This window comes from Trichechus manatus, unplaced genomic scaffold (assembly GCF_000243295.1).
Source record: "Trichechus manatus latirostris isolate Lorelei unplaced genomic scaffold, TriManLat1.0 scaffold00024, whole genome shotgun sequence".
Classification (NCBI taxonomy): Eukaryota; Metazoa; Chordata; class Mammalia; order Sirenia; family Trichechidae; genus Trichechus; species Trichechus manatus.
Window position 1 is genome coordinate 18192638 of NW_004443960.1, and position 16659 is coordinate 18209296.

Genomic DNA, 16659 nt, shown 5'->3' on the forward strand with positions numbered 1-16659 from the left:
ATTGCAACAAATTATCGAACCCAGCAGAGAAGTACATGGGAGGGACGGCTGGTGTCAGAACTGGTAAAAAGGTAGGAGAAAGGAAGTATGTCTGACCCCCCCACCTCAGAGGAGTCACCTTTGGGCTGATATTCATCTTGATTCTTTCTCCTTCCCTGTGTGAAGTTAGAAGTGGTCTGATGATGCCACCACAGTGCCATTTTTACACAAAGGGATCACACCATTGTAATCCATAGGATTTTCACTGGCTAATTTCCAGAAGTAGATCTCCAGGCCTTTCTTCCTAGTCTGCCTTTGTCTGGAAGCAATGCTGAAACCTGTTCAGCTTCACAGTAACACGACGCCTCCACTGACAAACTGGTGTAGCTGCACATGTGGTATATTGGCCGGAAATTGAACCCAGGTCTCCTGCATGGAAGGCTAGAATTCTACCACTGAGTCACCACTCTCTCCTTTTCAGATGAAACCCATTGCCATTGAGTAGATTCCAACTCATAGTAATCCCATAGGACAGAGTAAACTGTCCCATACGGTTTCCAAGGAGCGGCTGGTGGATTAAAACTGCCGACCTTTTGGTTAGCAGCTGAGCTCTTAACCACTGTGCCACCAGGGCTCCCCTCTTCAGATTAGGTGACCTGAATTTTCAGCAGTGAGGGAAGGACACCTGGTGGTATTGTTGTTAGTTGTCATTGAGTTGGCTTGGTCGTGTGTTAGGAAATGCTAAATCAAGCATCAGAGCTGGATTTTAATCTCTCAGCCACTGTTGAGTTGTGACAAAAGCTTGAGTGGGAGAACTCTCACCAGCTAGCTCGAAGAGCCCCGCCATTTGAAGCCACTGAATGCTCTGCTGGCTTCAGGGCCCGCCCCCTCTTGGCTGTATTTGGGGCCAAAGTTCCTGAGGAAGACTGAGTCAGCCCTGCCTTTGCCAGCCTTCCGAGGAGCCAGAAGGCATACAGGCAGTAAGGCTGCATTCAGCTGAAGTAAACACAGAGGCCTTTTGCATTTCCTGAGTTCAAAAAGGTAATTCCAGGAGAAATCTCTCAGCAGCAAGGGCAGTCTCCCCTTGGGGCCTTTACTGATTATGCCAGAAGGGGGCATGGCCTGAAATGACCTTTGGGACTTGGTAGTGGGGCTAGTGGATTCTCATTACCAGCTGTGGAGAGGTCTGGGAACCAAGGAGGGAGAGGCAAAGGAAGGGCTTGGGACAGAGGTGGGAAGTGTGAGGGGTCAGCTGAGGGCATCTCTGAGGCAAGACAAAGTGGCCACAGTGGAGGTCACAGTGAAGGCCTAGGCCTTCCTGGTTGGTGAGAACTTGAAGTCACTTTGCCTTTTCAAGCCTCACTTTTTCTTTATCTGTAAAATGGAGAAAATAAAACTTACCTCAGAGTTGTTATAAAGATTCAATGGAATGTGTATAGAGCACTTTCAAAAAGTTTGGTGCACAGGAAGCCTCAATGTTGTTGTTTGCTGCCATTGAGTTGATTCGGACTCATACTGACCCCATACATTACATGAGGTTTTCTTGGTTGCAATCTTTACAGAAGCAGGTCCTCAGGCCTTACTCCTGAAGTACTGCTGGCTGGGTTCAAGCCGCCAACCTTTAAGTTAGTAGTCGAGTGCAAACCATTTGTACTACCTAGGGACTTTCAAGCCTTCAATAGATGATAATTACTTTTCTTGTTGTTGTGATGCATTATTATTGTTGGTTATTATTACCACTGTTCAGTTACTGTATTATTATTGCCACCAAGAGGCGTTGGGTGGAAGGAAATGGAAACTGGGGACCCATCCCCTAGGCCGCAGCCTCTCAAACTTTACTGTGCACACAACCCTCCTGGGGGTCTTGGTAAAATGTAGATTCTGACTCAGTGGGTCTGGAGTGGTATCTGAGATTCTGCATTTTTAACTTCCCCTCAGGTGATGCTGATTGATGTGGCTGGTCCTGGGACCACACTTTGAGTAGCAAGGCACTAAAACTGCATTGTCCAATACAGTAGCCTCTAGGCACCTGTGTCGTCAAGACATCAGATGATTTTAAGGTGCAACAACACTAGTATAGTTGCTGTCCTTGAGTAGTTCCATGTGACTAGATGAGTTGACCTAAAGTACAGCAGATTACCTTCCACAATGGAATTACCTTTCATAATGTAATCTAATTTATTATTTTTTATTGTGCTTTAGGTGAAACTTTACAGAGCAAATTAGTTTCTCATCCAACAATTTATACACAAAATTTTTTGTGAGATTGGTTGCAATCCCCACTATACGTGAATACTCCCCCCTTCCACACCCCAATTCTCCATTTCTATCCCTTCATTTTTCCTGTCTCTTCCTGCCTTCTAGTCATTGCTTTTGGGCAGGTGTTGCCTTTTGGTCTTGTATACATGATTCAACTAAGAAACGCATTCTTCATGTGTGTTACTGTTTGCCCAATAGACCTGTCTAATCTTTGGCTGAATGGTGAACTTCAGGAGTGGCTTCAGTTCTAAGTTTAAAGGGTTTCTGAAGGCATAGTCTCAGGTGCTCTTCCACTCTCTGTTAGACCAGTAAGTCTGGTCTTTTATTTTTGTGTGAATTTGAATTTTTTTCTACATTTTTCTCCTGCTCTGTCCAGGATCCTTTGTCGTGATCCGTGTCAGAATGTGATCCCTGTCAGATTGGTTGGTGGTGGTAGCTGGTAACCATCTAGTTCTTCTGGGCTTAGGCTGTGGTACTTGTGGTTCGTTAGTCCTTTGGACTAATATTTCCCTGTGTCTTTGCTTTTCTTCATTCTCCTTTCCTCCACATGGGATGGGACACATAGATGTATCTTAGATGGCCGCTCACAAGCTTTTAAGACCCCAGGCGCTACTTACCAAAGTTGGATGTATGAACAATTTCTTTATGAATTTTTCTATGCCAATCGAGCTATATGTCCCCCGAAACCATGGTCCCCAGCCCTCAGCCCAGTAATTTTGTCTCTCAGGGGGTTTGGATATGTCTATGACTGTGACTTGCCTTGGTCAAGTTGTGCTGCCTTCCCCAGTATTGTATACTGTCTTACCCTTCACCAAAGTTACCACTTATCTATTGTCTAGTTAAGGTTTTTCCCTCCCGACCCCTCCCCTCCCTCATAACCATCAAAGATTGTTTCTTTCTGTGCGTAAACCTTTTCTTGTGTTTGTTTCATTGTGGTCTCATACAGTATTTGTCCTTTTGTGACTGACTTATTTCGCTCAACTTAGTGCCCTCCAGATTTATCCATGTTGTGAGATATTTCTCAGATTCATCAATTTTTCCTTATTGTTGCATAATATTCCATTGTGTGTTAATGTAATCTAATTTAATGTAATAAATCAAGAAATGTAGTCCAAATTGAGATGTGCTCGTAAGTGGAAAATACACACTGAATGTCCAGAACCTAGTATGAAAAAAACATGTAAAATATCTCTTTAATAATTTCTTTTTCGATATGAACAGGCACGTCACCAAAGAAGACATTCATGCAGCTAACAGACACATGAGGAAGTGCTCATGATCACTAGCCATTAGAGAAATGCAAATCAAAACTGCAATGAGATACCATCTCACCCAGACGTTACTGGCATGAATAAAAAAAAACAGAAAATAATATCTATTGAGGAGGCTGTGGGAAGATTGGAACTCTTAAGCACTGCTGGCGGAAATGCAAAATGGTAGAACCATTTCGGAAAATGATATGGCACTTCCTTAAAAAGCTAGAAATAGAAATACCATATGATCCAGCAATCCCACTACTATGAATACCTCCTACAGAAATAAGAGCTGTTACATGAATAGACATAGGCACAGCCATGTTCATTGCAGCATTATTCACAATAGCAAAAAGATGGAAACAACCTAGATGCCCATCAACAGATGAATGGATAAACAAACTATGGAACATACACACAATGGAATACTACACAATCATAAAGAACAATGATGAATCTGCAAAACATCTCACAACATGGTTGAATCTGGAGGGCATTAAGCTGAGTGAAATAAGTCAATCACAAAAGGACAAATACTGTATGAGACCACTATTATAAAAACTCATGAAAAGGTTTACACACAAAAAGAAACAATCTTTGATGGTTATGAAGGAGGGGAGGGGTGGGAAGGGAAAAACACTAACCAGACAATAGATAAGTGGTAACTTTGGTGAAGGGTAAGTGCACAATACTGGGGAAGGCAGCACAACTTGACCAAGGCAAGGTCGTGGAAGCTTCATAGACATATCCAAACTCCCTGAGCGACCAAATTACTGGGCGAAGGGAGTCCAGAACTCCCATGGACCATGGTCTCGGGGAACATCTAGCTCAACTGGCATAACATAGTTTATAAAGAAAATGTTCTACCTCCTACTTTGGTGAGTAGAATCTGGGGTCTTAAAAGCTTGTGAGTGGCCATCTAAGATACTCCACTGGTCCCACCCCATCTGGAGCAAGGGAGAATGAAGAAAAGCAAAGACACAAGGGAAAGATTAGTTCAAAGGACTAATGGACCACAACTACCACAGCCTCCACCATAGTGAGTCCAGTACAACTAGATAGTGCCCGGCTACCACCACCTACTGCTCTGACTGGGATCTCAATAGTGGGTCCCAGACAGAGCTGGAGATAAATGTAGAACAAAATTCTAACTCACAAAAAATGACCAGACTTACTGGTCTGACAGAGACTGGAGAAACCCCGAGAGTATGGCCCCCGGACACCCTTTTGACTCAGTACTGAAGTCACTCCTGAAGTTCACCCTTCAGCCAAAGATTAGACAGGCCCATAAAACAAAATCAGGCTAAATGGGCACACCAGCTCAGGGGAAAGGACAAGAAGGTAGGAATGCACAGGAAAGCTGGTAATAGGGAAACCAAGGTCGAGAAGGGGAGAGTGTTGACATGTCGTGCGGTTGGCAACCAATGTCACAAAACAATATGTGTATTAATTGTTTAATGAAAAACTAATTGCTCTGTAAAACTTCATCTAAAGCACAATTAAAAAAAATTCTTTTTCATATTGATTACCTGTTGAGATGACAGTATTTTGGGTATATCTAGCTAAATAAAATGCATTATTAAAATTTATTTCACCTGTTTCTTTTTTAATTTTCTTAATGAAACTGCTGTTGTTAGTTGCTGTTGAGTCGATTCTGACTCAGGCCCACCCCATGTGTTGTAGAATAAAACTGCCCCATAGGGTTCTCTTGACTGTAATCTTAATGGAAGCAGATTGCCAGGATTTTTCTTCTGTGGTACCCCTGGGTGGGTTTGAACCACCAACCTTTCAGTTGGCAGTCGAGCGCAAACGATTTGTACCACCCTAGGGACCTTTTAAGGAGCCCTGGTGGTGCAATGGCTAAGTGCTCGGCTGCTAGCCGAAAGGTTGGCAGTTCTACTCTGTCACATGGGGTCACTGTGAGTTGAAATCGGCTCAATGGCACCTAACAACAACAGGGACCCTTTAAATTACATAGGTGGCTTATATTATATTTCTATTGGGCAGCCCTGCACTAGAGCCTTCTTAGGCCAGTTCAGAATTGGCCAAAGGCTGTTGGAGGGAGTATCTTTGAAGGGCTGAGCCTTGGGAAGTAGACTCTGAGTTACTGAACCACAGGCCCACAGACAACCCCAGGTAGTGAGAGGTGGATGGGATGGGCCTCAGGCTTGGAGAGGAGAAATGACTTGACCAAAATCACCCAGCAGAACTGAGACTACATCCCAGGACTCTGTTCTGCAGGTCAGTATGTACTACAGGCACCACCAGGCTTACCGCAGCCTTCTCTCCAATCTCAGCTTTCTCCCCAAAGCCTAGCATCCAGGGCGACGCTCGCTCTCTCCTCTCTCTGGTGACAGGCAGGAGGCAGCACCATGAGGCTGTGGTTGAGAGGCCTGCTTCTCCAGACCCTGAGGAGCTCTCGAGGATTCTGTGGGCCCCCGGGGCAGCCGCCACCTCCGCTTGCCTCTCAGAAGATCGTGGCTACCTGGGAAGCCATCAGTCTGGGGAGGCAGCCGGTGCCTGAGTACTTCAACTTCGCCCATGACGTGCTGGACGTGTGGAGCCAGATGGAAAAGGTGAAGCCACTTGCATCATGCTGTCCATTGTGGGCACCTGAGGCTGACCTCAGATATGCCCATGAGACTCAAGGCTATAACACACATGGATGTGGACTTTTGACCCGGGAATTTTGCAAGTCCTGATATCTAAACTGGAGACCTGGTGGCACAGTGGTTAAGAGTTTGGCTGCTAACCAAAAGGTCGGCAGTTCGAATCTACCAGCCACTCCTTGGAAACCTTATAGGGCAGTTCTACTCTGTCCTGTAGGGTCACTATGAGTTAGAATCGACTCAACAGCAACAGATTTGGCTTCTTTTTTTAATAAAAAATACCTAAACTGATAACATGGAAGGCTTAGAAAAAAATCATAACTGAGTGTTCTGAGCCATACACCCAAACAAAAAAAAAAAAACCAAACCCGTTGCCAACTAAAGCCCCATAAGTTTTCCAAGGCTTTAGTTTTTATGGGAGCAGACTGCCACATCCTTCTCCTGTGGAGCGGCTGGTGAGTTTGAACCACTGACCTTTCAGTGAGCAGCCTAGCACTTAACCGCTGTGGCACCAAGGCTTGGAGCCATAGACACCCTCACTCAATCCGTGAAGTGTATCATGTCTCTGAGTCAGTCACACACTGAGACAGTTACGCCCTTGTGATTCCTTGCGATCCTTCGGACTAGGTGGAGGCAAAAGTCCTGGTTTGTTTTTACTCTGTCTTTAAATATCTCGCTCATTCTCATGTGGTTCCCTCTTAAAGAAGGACAGAGCTGGGCTCAGACTCAAAGCTTCTCGCAAGCCATGGCGGGCACCTAGAGTCGAATAAGATTATCCTGATTTCTCTCTGTGTGTGCCTTCCTTCTTTATTTCCCCTTCCGTATAAGGTCGTTATATGGAACCCTAGTGGTGTAGTGGTTAAGGACTCGGCTGCTAACCAAAAGGTCGGCAGTTTGAATCCTCCAGCTGCTCCTTGGAAACTCTGTGGGGCAGTTCTACTCTGTCGAATAGATTCCAATTCATAGTGACCCTATAGGACAGAGTAGAACTGCCCCATATGGTTTCCAAGGAGCAGCTGGTGGATTGGAACTGCCGACCCTTTGGTTAGCAGGTGAGCTCTTAACCACTGTGCCACCAGAACTCCTCATTTACATTAGGGGACTTTAAAATTTTACTTCAAATCTATAGAGACAAAAAGTAGATTTGTGGTCGCCAGGAGCTAGGGATGGAAGGCAATAGGGAGTGATCTCTCAGAATGAGTTTTCTTTTTGGTGTGGTGAGAATGTTCTGGAATTAGATCATAGTGATGACTGCGCTGCCCTGTGACTATCCTAAAAACAACTGAACTGGAAACCTTAAAATGAACAATTGTATGACATGTGACTAATACCAAAAAGAAGAGGGAAGTTGCAGAACAGTGCAAATCGTATGCTATCTTTTGCATTAAAAAAATGGGATGGAAAATGAGTATCTACTTGTATTTGCATAAAGAAGTACTCGAAGGCTATGTAAGAAACCAGTCAAAGTAGTTACACACCAAGGCAGGTGAAGATAGATAGCACACAGGATGGGAGCAGAACTTCTTCATGCTTCACAACGCCTTTCCATATTGTTTTAATTTTTGTGACTCTATTAACTATTGAAAAAAATTAAATAAAACTTCTAAAAATTAAAAAAAAAAAACAAGAAAGCAAAAATCTTCAACAACTTTTGTTGCTTTTCTGCTTGTACCATCATCTAGGCTGGGCACCGGCCCCCAAATCCTGCATTCTGGTGGATTGATGGCAAGGGAGCAGAGGTCAGGTGGAGTTTTGAGGAGCTGGGGAGGCAGTCCAGGAAGGCGGCCAACGTGCTGGGGGGCGTGTGTGGCCTGCAGCCTGGGGACAGAATGATGCTGGTTCTCCCTCGGATCCCAGAGTGGTGGCTGGTGAGCGTGGCATGTATGCGGACAGGTCAGTGAGTGTGGCTGGGAGTTCCAGTGGGGACTACACAACCGGCCAGAGCTTTTTGGTTTGGGGGATGGAGCAAAATGAACTCTATGGGGAGTTTTCTTTACTACCGCTTTGCCCAACAATCACAAACTTGATTTATACAGAAACCAGGCAGTGATGCCAACGAGGAAAGCAGGCCAAGTGTGAGGCAGTAAGGAGTGGTGAGGACTGTGGTGAACTGCAGATCACATGCCCCGTCTGACAGGGACAGCTGCTTCTCAGCTCCAACCAAATGCTGCCAGGCAGGAATGAGGGCCAATGTTATTAGAGCTTCTAATTTTGTAATAGTTCTAAGTCTTAGTTTCTTTATCTGCACAATAACCCACTGCTGTCAAGTCGATTTCGACTCATAGCGACCCTGTAGAACTAGAACTGCCCCATAGGGTTTCCAAGCCTGTAAATCTTCATGGAAGCGGATTGCCACATCTTTCTCCTGAGGAGCGGCTGGGGAGTTCAAACCGCCAACATTTTGGTTCGCAGCCGAGTGCTTTAACCACTGCGCCACTAGTGTTCCTTATCTGCGCAATAAATATGATAATAGTATCTGCTTCCCCGGGTTGTAAGGAGTAAATGAAATACTGTGAAGCCTTGAGCACGTGTAAGTGCTCCATAAAATTTTTCTAGATGTCATTATTATTACCTTTTTCAGCTCAGGCATTCCATCCCTCTCCAGACCCTTTTTGCCCCCATCTTGAAAGGAGGGTACTGGCTCTGGACCTCTCCAGAGGGGTCTTTCTCTTCCCCTGCTGCCCAGCCATCATCTCCTTTCTGTGTGGTGTCAGGGGCCGTGATGATCCCTGGTGTCACTCAGCTGACAGAGAAGGACCTCAAGTACCGGCTGCAGGCGTCCAGGGCCAAAACCATCATCACCAGTGACTCCCTGGCTCCGCGGGTGGACGCCATTAGCGCCGACTGCCCCTCCCTCCAGACCAAGCTGCTGGTGTCAGACAGCAGTCGGCCAGGCTGGATAGACTTCAGGGAACATCTCCAGTAAGTTGGGGCTCTCTGGGAAAACGGGTGCAACAACAAAGCCAAGGCATTCCCCCTTGCAGCAGCAAGAGATGGAATGCATTGCTGATTGCACACAAAGAGTTAAGCAAGAGGAACATTCACTTTGGTAGCCAGACTGACCTGAAACCTAATTCTGGTGACTACCTTAACATTGTTCAAGGTCACTCGCTCACTCAATACTGGATCTGTCACTAGCTTTCCTGTGCCTCATCTGCCTCTGTAATGTTAATAATAGTTATACGAACCAAAAACAAACCTCTTGCCAAAAACAAACCCATTATCGTCGAGTTGATTCCAACTCATAGCAACCCTCTAGGACAGAGTTTAGAACTGTCCCATAGGGTTTCCAAGGCTGTAATCTTTACAGAAGCAGACTGCCACATCTTCCTCCGGCACAGTGGCTAGTGGGTTCGGACCATAGACCTTTCAGTTAGCAGTCAAGCTCTTAACCACGGTGCCACCAGGGCTCCTTATACAGCTATTAGCCAGAATAAATAACATAACCTGCATGGTGCAGTACACAGTTGGTGGTCCGTTAGTGATATAATAATAGCTGCTATGTATTGAGTGCTTACTATATGCTAGGCGCTATGCTAAGAAAGCATTAACCTACATACATTCATGTATCAAAAATTTAATGAACATTTACTTTGTGGTATCATGTTTGGTGCTCAGAACACAATAATAAATAATCGTCTTATTTAATCATTGGAAAAAACCCTATGAAGAGTGCTTTATCCCAGTTTTACAGGTTAGGAAACTGAGATATGCAGAAGTGACCTGCTCAAGGTCCTAAAAATGCAGTCAAGTCAGGATTGGAACAGAGATCTACCTTATCCTGGTGCCAAGGATACATTTATTTGCCTTTGAGCAAGATGCTGGTGGAAACCTATCTGAGAAGTTGAGACTTTGTCCTGATCTGAGGCCAGAGCTAAAAAGGGGTCCTCTCAGGGTCCTGCACCATTGAGTCCCAAGTGCCCATCCCACAGAGCAACTGCATCAGATTCACCCAGGTGGTGTTTAAATACAGATTCCAAGGCCCCACATCTGACCTACTGAACGAGGCATATCTAAGCATGGCCCTGAGGATCTGTTATTTTAAAATCTATCCAGGTGGTTTTGATGAACTGCTAGGTTGGTCTAGATCAAACTAGAAAAAAAAACCGTTGCCATCGAGTCAACTCATAACAACCCTATAGGACAAAGTAGAACTGTCCCATAGGGTTTGCACGGGGTGGCTGGTGGATTCCAACTGCTGACCTTTGGGTCAACAGCGGTAGCTCTTAACCACTGCGTCATCAGGGCTCTATCGGGGGTTCTCAATTCTAATTGTCATTAGAGTCACCTGAGGAGCTTTTAAAAAACACCAATGCCCAGGCCTACCCTCAAAGATTCTCATTTCATTTTGTCCAGGGTAGAGTGTAAGCAATCGTATTTTTTTTTTAAACTTACCAGGGGTGATGGTTAATTTTATGCATCACCTTGGGTAGGCTATGTTTCCCAGTGGTTTGGCCAAACACTAGTATAGTTGCTATGATTGAGTAGTTACATGTAATTAGAAGAGTTGGTCTTGAGTACAGCATATTACCTTCTGTATTGGTCATCTAGGGCTGCTGTAACAGAAATACCACAAGTGTATGGCTTCCACAAAGAGAAGTTTATTCTCTCACAATCTAGTAGGCTACAAGTCAAAATTCAGGGTGCTGGCTCCAGGGGAAGGCTTTCTCTCTCTGTCAGCTCTGGAGGAAGGTCCTGGTCATCAGTCTTCCCTTGGTCTGGGAGCATCTCAGTGCAGGAACCTCAGGTCCAAAGGACGCGCTCTGCTCCCAGCACTGCTTTCTTGGTGGTATGAGGTCCCCCGTCTTTCTGCTTGCTTCTCTTTAATGTCTCAAAAGAGATTGGCTTAAGACACTATTTAATCTTATAGATCTCATCAATATAACTGCCACTAATCCATCGTATTACATCATAGTGATAGGACTGACAACACATAGGGAAATCACATCAGATGACAAAATGGTAGACAATCATACAATACTGGGAATCTTGACCTAGCTAAATTGACAGATATTTTAGAGGGACACAATCCAATGCATGACCCTTTCCATAATGTAATCATCTGCCATAATGTAATCCCCTTCCATGATGTAATCTAATTTAATGCAATCAAACAATCAGTTGAGGTCATACTAGTATAGGGTGGATTCTAAACCTATTCAGTTCTGAGTTATAAAAACACCAGAATAAACACAGAGACACCCACATAGGGGAAGACATCTGGCATGTGATGATCATCTACAAGCAAAGGAACGCCAAGAATCACTGGCAGACACCAGAAACTAGGAGACAGGCTCACAGAAGGAATTGACACAGCTAAGACCCTGATTTTGAATTTTAGCCTCCAAAACTGTAAGAAAATAAATTTATATTCTTTAAAGCCACCTACTTGCGGTATTTGTGTTACAGCAGCACTCAGAAACTGACACGAGATGATTCTAAGGTATAGCCAGAGTTGAGAACTAGTGGGTTAGATGATTCTCCATATCATAAAACTTTAGGAATTACCCAGATCTTAAGCCTCCAAAGTTGGGGAGCCCTTTAGAGAACAACCCTAAATCACCAGGAATTAGTGTGGAAGTGGGAGAGAGGCCGTGCCTAAATGTGCAGGCATATGGACATGTGTGTGACCCACCAGAAGGTCCTCATGCCCTGGTAAAAGAGCATGGGCTCTTTGGAGCGAGTCATTTCACCATTTGAAGCCTCAATTTCCTTATCTGTAAAAGGGTTATCATGATAGTGCCTACCAAGTGAGGTGATTGTAGGGATTAGAGATGATGCAAGCTGGAGCTCTCAGTACAGTGCAGACAAGTGGTATTCATAGAAATGGCTGCCAACATTGTTGTTATAAATATTAGTGTTATTATTGCTATGTTTATTACAAGTAGCATCACTGGTATTTTCACATTTTACAGAGAGGCATCTGCAGAGCACACCTGCGTGAGGACCAAGAGTCAAGATCCACTGGCCATCTACTTTACCAGTGGCACCACCGGAGCCCCCAAGATGGTCGAGCACTCCCAGTGCAGCTATGGTCTGGGTTTTGTGGCCAGTGGAAGGTACTGTGGCAACTTGCCTGGTGGGTCCAAGGCACAGAAAGTAGGAGAGTGAGCTGGAGGAGGCGAGTGGGGGGCAGAGTGGCAGGAGTTGAGGTCAGAGAGCCAGCAAAGGGGCTACTCAGGTAGGATATTGGAGGCTTTGGCTTTGACTCGGAGTGAAGCAAGAAGCCATTGGATGGTTTTAAGCAATCAAGTGACACTGTCTGATTTGTTTTTTTAAAAGGATCACTTGGGATGCTGAGTTAAGAATAAACTGTAGGAGGCAAAGGATGAATCAGGAGCCTATTACCCTGAGAGGCCATTGTAGTAAGAGGTGAGGGTGGTGGCTTGCCCAGGGAAACAGCAGTGGAAGGAGTAAGAAGAGGTGAGATTCTGAATGCATTTTGAAGGTAAGTCTAATAGGATTTGCAGACAGATTCCATGTGGAATGAGAGAGAAAGAGAAGAGTCAAGGATGACTCCAAGGTTTATGAGCAGCCAGAATCATCAAGTGATAGCAGCAAGTCTGTTGGATGTGCCGGTCTGATGGGAGGGAAATGAGGAACTCTTTTTTGACACTGGAAGTTTGAGATGCCTATTAGATATCTCCGTACTGGTAAACCAGTTGCTGTCAAATTGATTCCAACTTATAGTTTCCCCATATGTATCAGAGTAGAACTATGCTCCATAGGGCTTTCGATGGCTGATTTTTCAGAAGTAGATCACCAAGTCTTTCTTCCAAGGCACATCTGGGTGGACTTGAACCTCCAACCTTTCGTTTAGTAGCCAAACACATTAACCGTTTGCACCATCCAGGGACTCCAGACATCTCCTTACCCATAGTTAAAAGTGGAGATGTTGAGCAGACAGTTGGATATATAGTAAAACCTATGAAAGCTGGAAACTGTGTAAGGAGGAAACCTGTCAGAGAAGGAAAACTCAAATATTTTCCACCAAAATGAGTGATAGAAAAGTGCTAAGATTGCACCCTGTCAAAGACGGAAAACTTGGGAGACCCAGAAAAACAACGCAGTCCTGTCAAATTCTGGCTCTCACAGGTTTCACTCTATGTGTCTAGAATTAATGAGAAAGGTTCATGCTGGAGTTATCAGAAGCAAGATAATGCTTAAAGCCATGATATTGGATGAGATCAACAGACAGAAATATCCATTGAAAGGAGAAGTCTGAGGACGAGCTCCTGAGGCATTTCTACATTGAAGGGGGAGGTGAGGAGACTCAGCAGAGGACACTGAGAAGAAATAGCCAATGGGTAGGTGGAACAAGCACAGCCTGTGTCCCGGGATCCAAGTGCAGAACTGGACCATTTTTCTGTCTTCCATGTTTGCAGGCAATGTTTCTCCATCCTAGAATGGCCTTCCTTCTCTGCCTCACCCCTGTAATTCTTGTACGTCATTTAAGTCTAACTCAGGTGTTACTTCCTCTACAAAAGCATTTCTAAGACCCCCATCTCTACCCTTGTTCTTGGTTAGATGCCCATTTTCTGTGATTGCATAAGGCTCAGTGTTTACTGTCTCAATGTATGTTCTTCAGTGGCTTCCCAGATATTTATATTTATTGAACTATAAGCTCCTCAAAGCAAGACTAATTGTTTATGTTTATATGCCTGATGACAAGCTCCAAATGACCAAAAGAGATCCATATTTGTACCTATTCCAAAGAAAGGTGATCCAATAGAATGCAGAAATTATCTAACAATATCATTAACTGACTCATAAGTAAAATTTTGCTGAAGATCGTTCAAAAGCAGTTGCAGCAGTACATCAACAGGAAACTGCCAGAAATTCAGGCTGGATTCAGAAGAAGACTTGGAAAAAAGGATATCATTGCTGATGTCAGATGGATCATGGTTGAAAGCAGAGAATACCAGAAAGATGTCCACTTGCGTTTTATTGACTATGTAAAGGCATTCGACTGTGTAGATCATAATAAATTATGGATAACAGTGTGAAGAATGGTAATCCCAGAATACTCAGTTATGCTCATGAGGAACCTGTACTTAGGCCAAGAGGTAAAGTTTTGAACAGAGCAAGGGGATACTGCATGGTTTAAAATCAGGAAAGGTGTGCATCAGTGTTGCATCCTTTCACCATACTTATTTAATGCTGAGCAAATAATCCTAGAAGCTGGACTATATGAAGAAGAATGTGGCATCAGAATGGGTGGAAGACTCATTAACAACCTGCAATATGCAGATGACACAACCTTGCTTGCTGAAAGCAAAGAGGACTTGAAGCACTTACGGATAAAGATCAAAGACTATAGCCTTCAGTATGGATTAAACCTCAACATAAAGAAAACTAAAATCCTCACAACTAGACCAATAAGCAACATCACAGTAAATGGAGAAAAGATTGATGTTGTCAGGAATTACATTTTACTTGGATCCACAATCAATCCCATGGAAGCAGCAAGCAGGAAATCAAACGATGCATTGCATTGGGCAAATCTGCTGCAAAAGACCTCTTCAAAGCATTAAAAAGCAAGATGTCATTTTGAGGACTAAGGTGCGCCTTACCCAAGCCATGGTATTTTCAGTTGCCTCATATGCATGTGAAAATTGGACAATGAATAAGGAAGACTGAAGAAGAATTGATGCCTTTGAATTATGGTGTTGGCGAAGAATATTGAATATACTATGGACTGCCAGAAGAACAAACAAGTCTATCTTGGAAGAAATACAGTCAGAGTGCTCCTTGGAAGCAAGGATGGCAAGACTTCGTCTCACGTACTTTGGACATGTTATTAGGAGGGACTAGTCCCTGGGGAAGGACATCATGCTTGGTAAAGTAGAGGGTCAGTGAAAAGGAGGGAGACCCTCGATGAGATGGATTGACACAGTGGCTGCAACAATGGGCTCAAGCATAACAACTGTTGTGAGGATGGCGCAAGACCAGGCAGTGTTTTGTTCTGTTGTACATGGGGTCACTGTGAGTCGGAACCGACTTGACGGTACCTAACAACAACAACAACAACAACAATGTAGAGCTCAGAAAAATCAAAAAACCAAACCTGTTGTCGTTGAGTTGATTCCAACTGATAGCAATGCTAAAAGGACAGAGTAGAACCGCCCCATAGGGTTTCCAAAGAGTGGCTGGTGGATTTGAACTGCCGACCTTTTGGTTAGCAGCCGTAAGCTCTTAACCACTATGCCACCAGGGTTCGGAGCAGGTGTTAAATAAATGTTGGCTGAATAAACGGAGTGCACTTATCATTCTATATTGAGATTATTTGTTCTCTCATATATCACTCCCACTAGACTGTAAACTCCTTGAAAATAGAGTATTTGTCTTTTAAATTCTGTACCCATAGCCTAGGACATAGGTACCCAGAAGGTGCTCGGTAAGTGTTTGTTGAGAAATGGTTGACTCTATGGTTCTTTTCCAGATTTGACCAGCATAAGTGAGTACTCACTATGGGCAGGCCTCCAGTTAACATGGTAGACAGTAGAATTTTTTTTAAAGGCAGAGGAATTGCTGAGGGTGCTGATTTTATTTCCTGGCAGGCGGTGGGTGGCCTTGACTGAATCAGACATCTTCTGGAACATGACAGACACTGGCTGGGTGAAGGCGGCCTGGACCTTCTTCTCTGCCTGGCCCAATGGGTCTTGTATCTTTGTGCATGAGCTGCCCCATGTTGATGCCAAAGTTATCCTGAATGTAAGAGACAAAAACACCACTTATGTGTTGAGTAGAAATGAGTAGGAAATAGATTTCAAGTTTGCAAGACAAAAGGTATGAATCATTGACCAGAAGGCTCCTTTGATGCTAATATTAACTAGCAAGCTGCCAGAACCTTCCACAGTCTAGTTCCTGTTCCCCTGGCTACCTTCAATCATCGCCTATGCCCTATCTAGATCCCTAGACATAAGACCATGTCATGTTTCCAATCTTTGCATATCCTATTTCGTCTGCATGGAGTACCTCCCCCGCCCCCATTTTCCCCTATGCTCTTGTCAAAACCCTATTTATTTTTCAAAACCTTGGGCAAAATCATAATCTACTCCCAAACTCTATGTGCTCACCTCCATTGGGCTCAGCATGATTATTTTGCCCAACTCTAGAGCTCTGATGACTCCTGACCAGCCACCCAGGGTCTTCTCGTGGAAAGGGAGAAGAACCGATGCCCAAGTAAAGACATGGGGCACTTTCCTTCTGCCCTCCATAATCTAACCACTATTCCTTAAAACATCAGAGGGCCCATGTGCCCATGCTCTTTGCTTTGAGGCAGGCTGTACCACACAGCGGTTTATAGCACACGCTCTGCAATCAGTCTGATCCAGAATCTTCCACTTGTTAGCTGGGTGGTCCTGGGAAAGTCACCTCACTTCCCAGAGCCTCTGTTTCCTTATCTATAAGAAAGCAATAATATCTTCTTATAGGGTAGTTGTAAGCATGAAATGAGATAATATATATAAAGTTTTAGCATAGGGCCTGGTACACAGTAGATTCTTTTTTTTTTTTTTTATTGTTGTAATTAAATGAGGTTTACATTTCAAGTTAGT

General features: G+C 44.2%; 1 protein-coding gene across 1 annotated transcript in view; it reads left to right on the forward strand.

Annotated features, from left to right (window-relative positions):
* The first annotated feature begins 971 nt into the window (after positions 1-971).
* ACSM5 (acyl-CoA synthetase medium chain family member 5) overlaps positions 972-16659 on the forward strand; it is a 42582-nt gene continuing 26894 nt past the window's right edge. The window contains exons 1-6 of the mRNA XM_004373307.1: positions 972-1020; positions 5849-6067; positions 7783-7993; positions 8815-9022; positions 12016-12159; positions 15661-15814. Of these exons, the coding sequence (XP_004373364.1) occupies positions 5864-6067; positions 7783-7993; positions 8815-9022; positions 12016-12159; positions 15661-15814 (921 nt within the window). The 5' untranslated portion in view covers positions 972-1020; positions 5849-5863. The remainder of the gene's footprint in view (positions 1021-5848; positions 6068-7782; positions 7994-8814; positions 9023-12015; positions 12160-15660; positions 15815-16659) is intronic.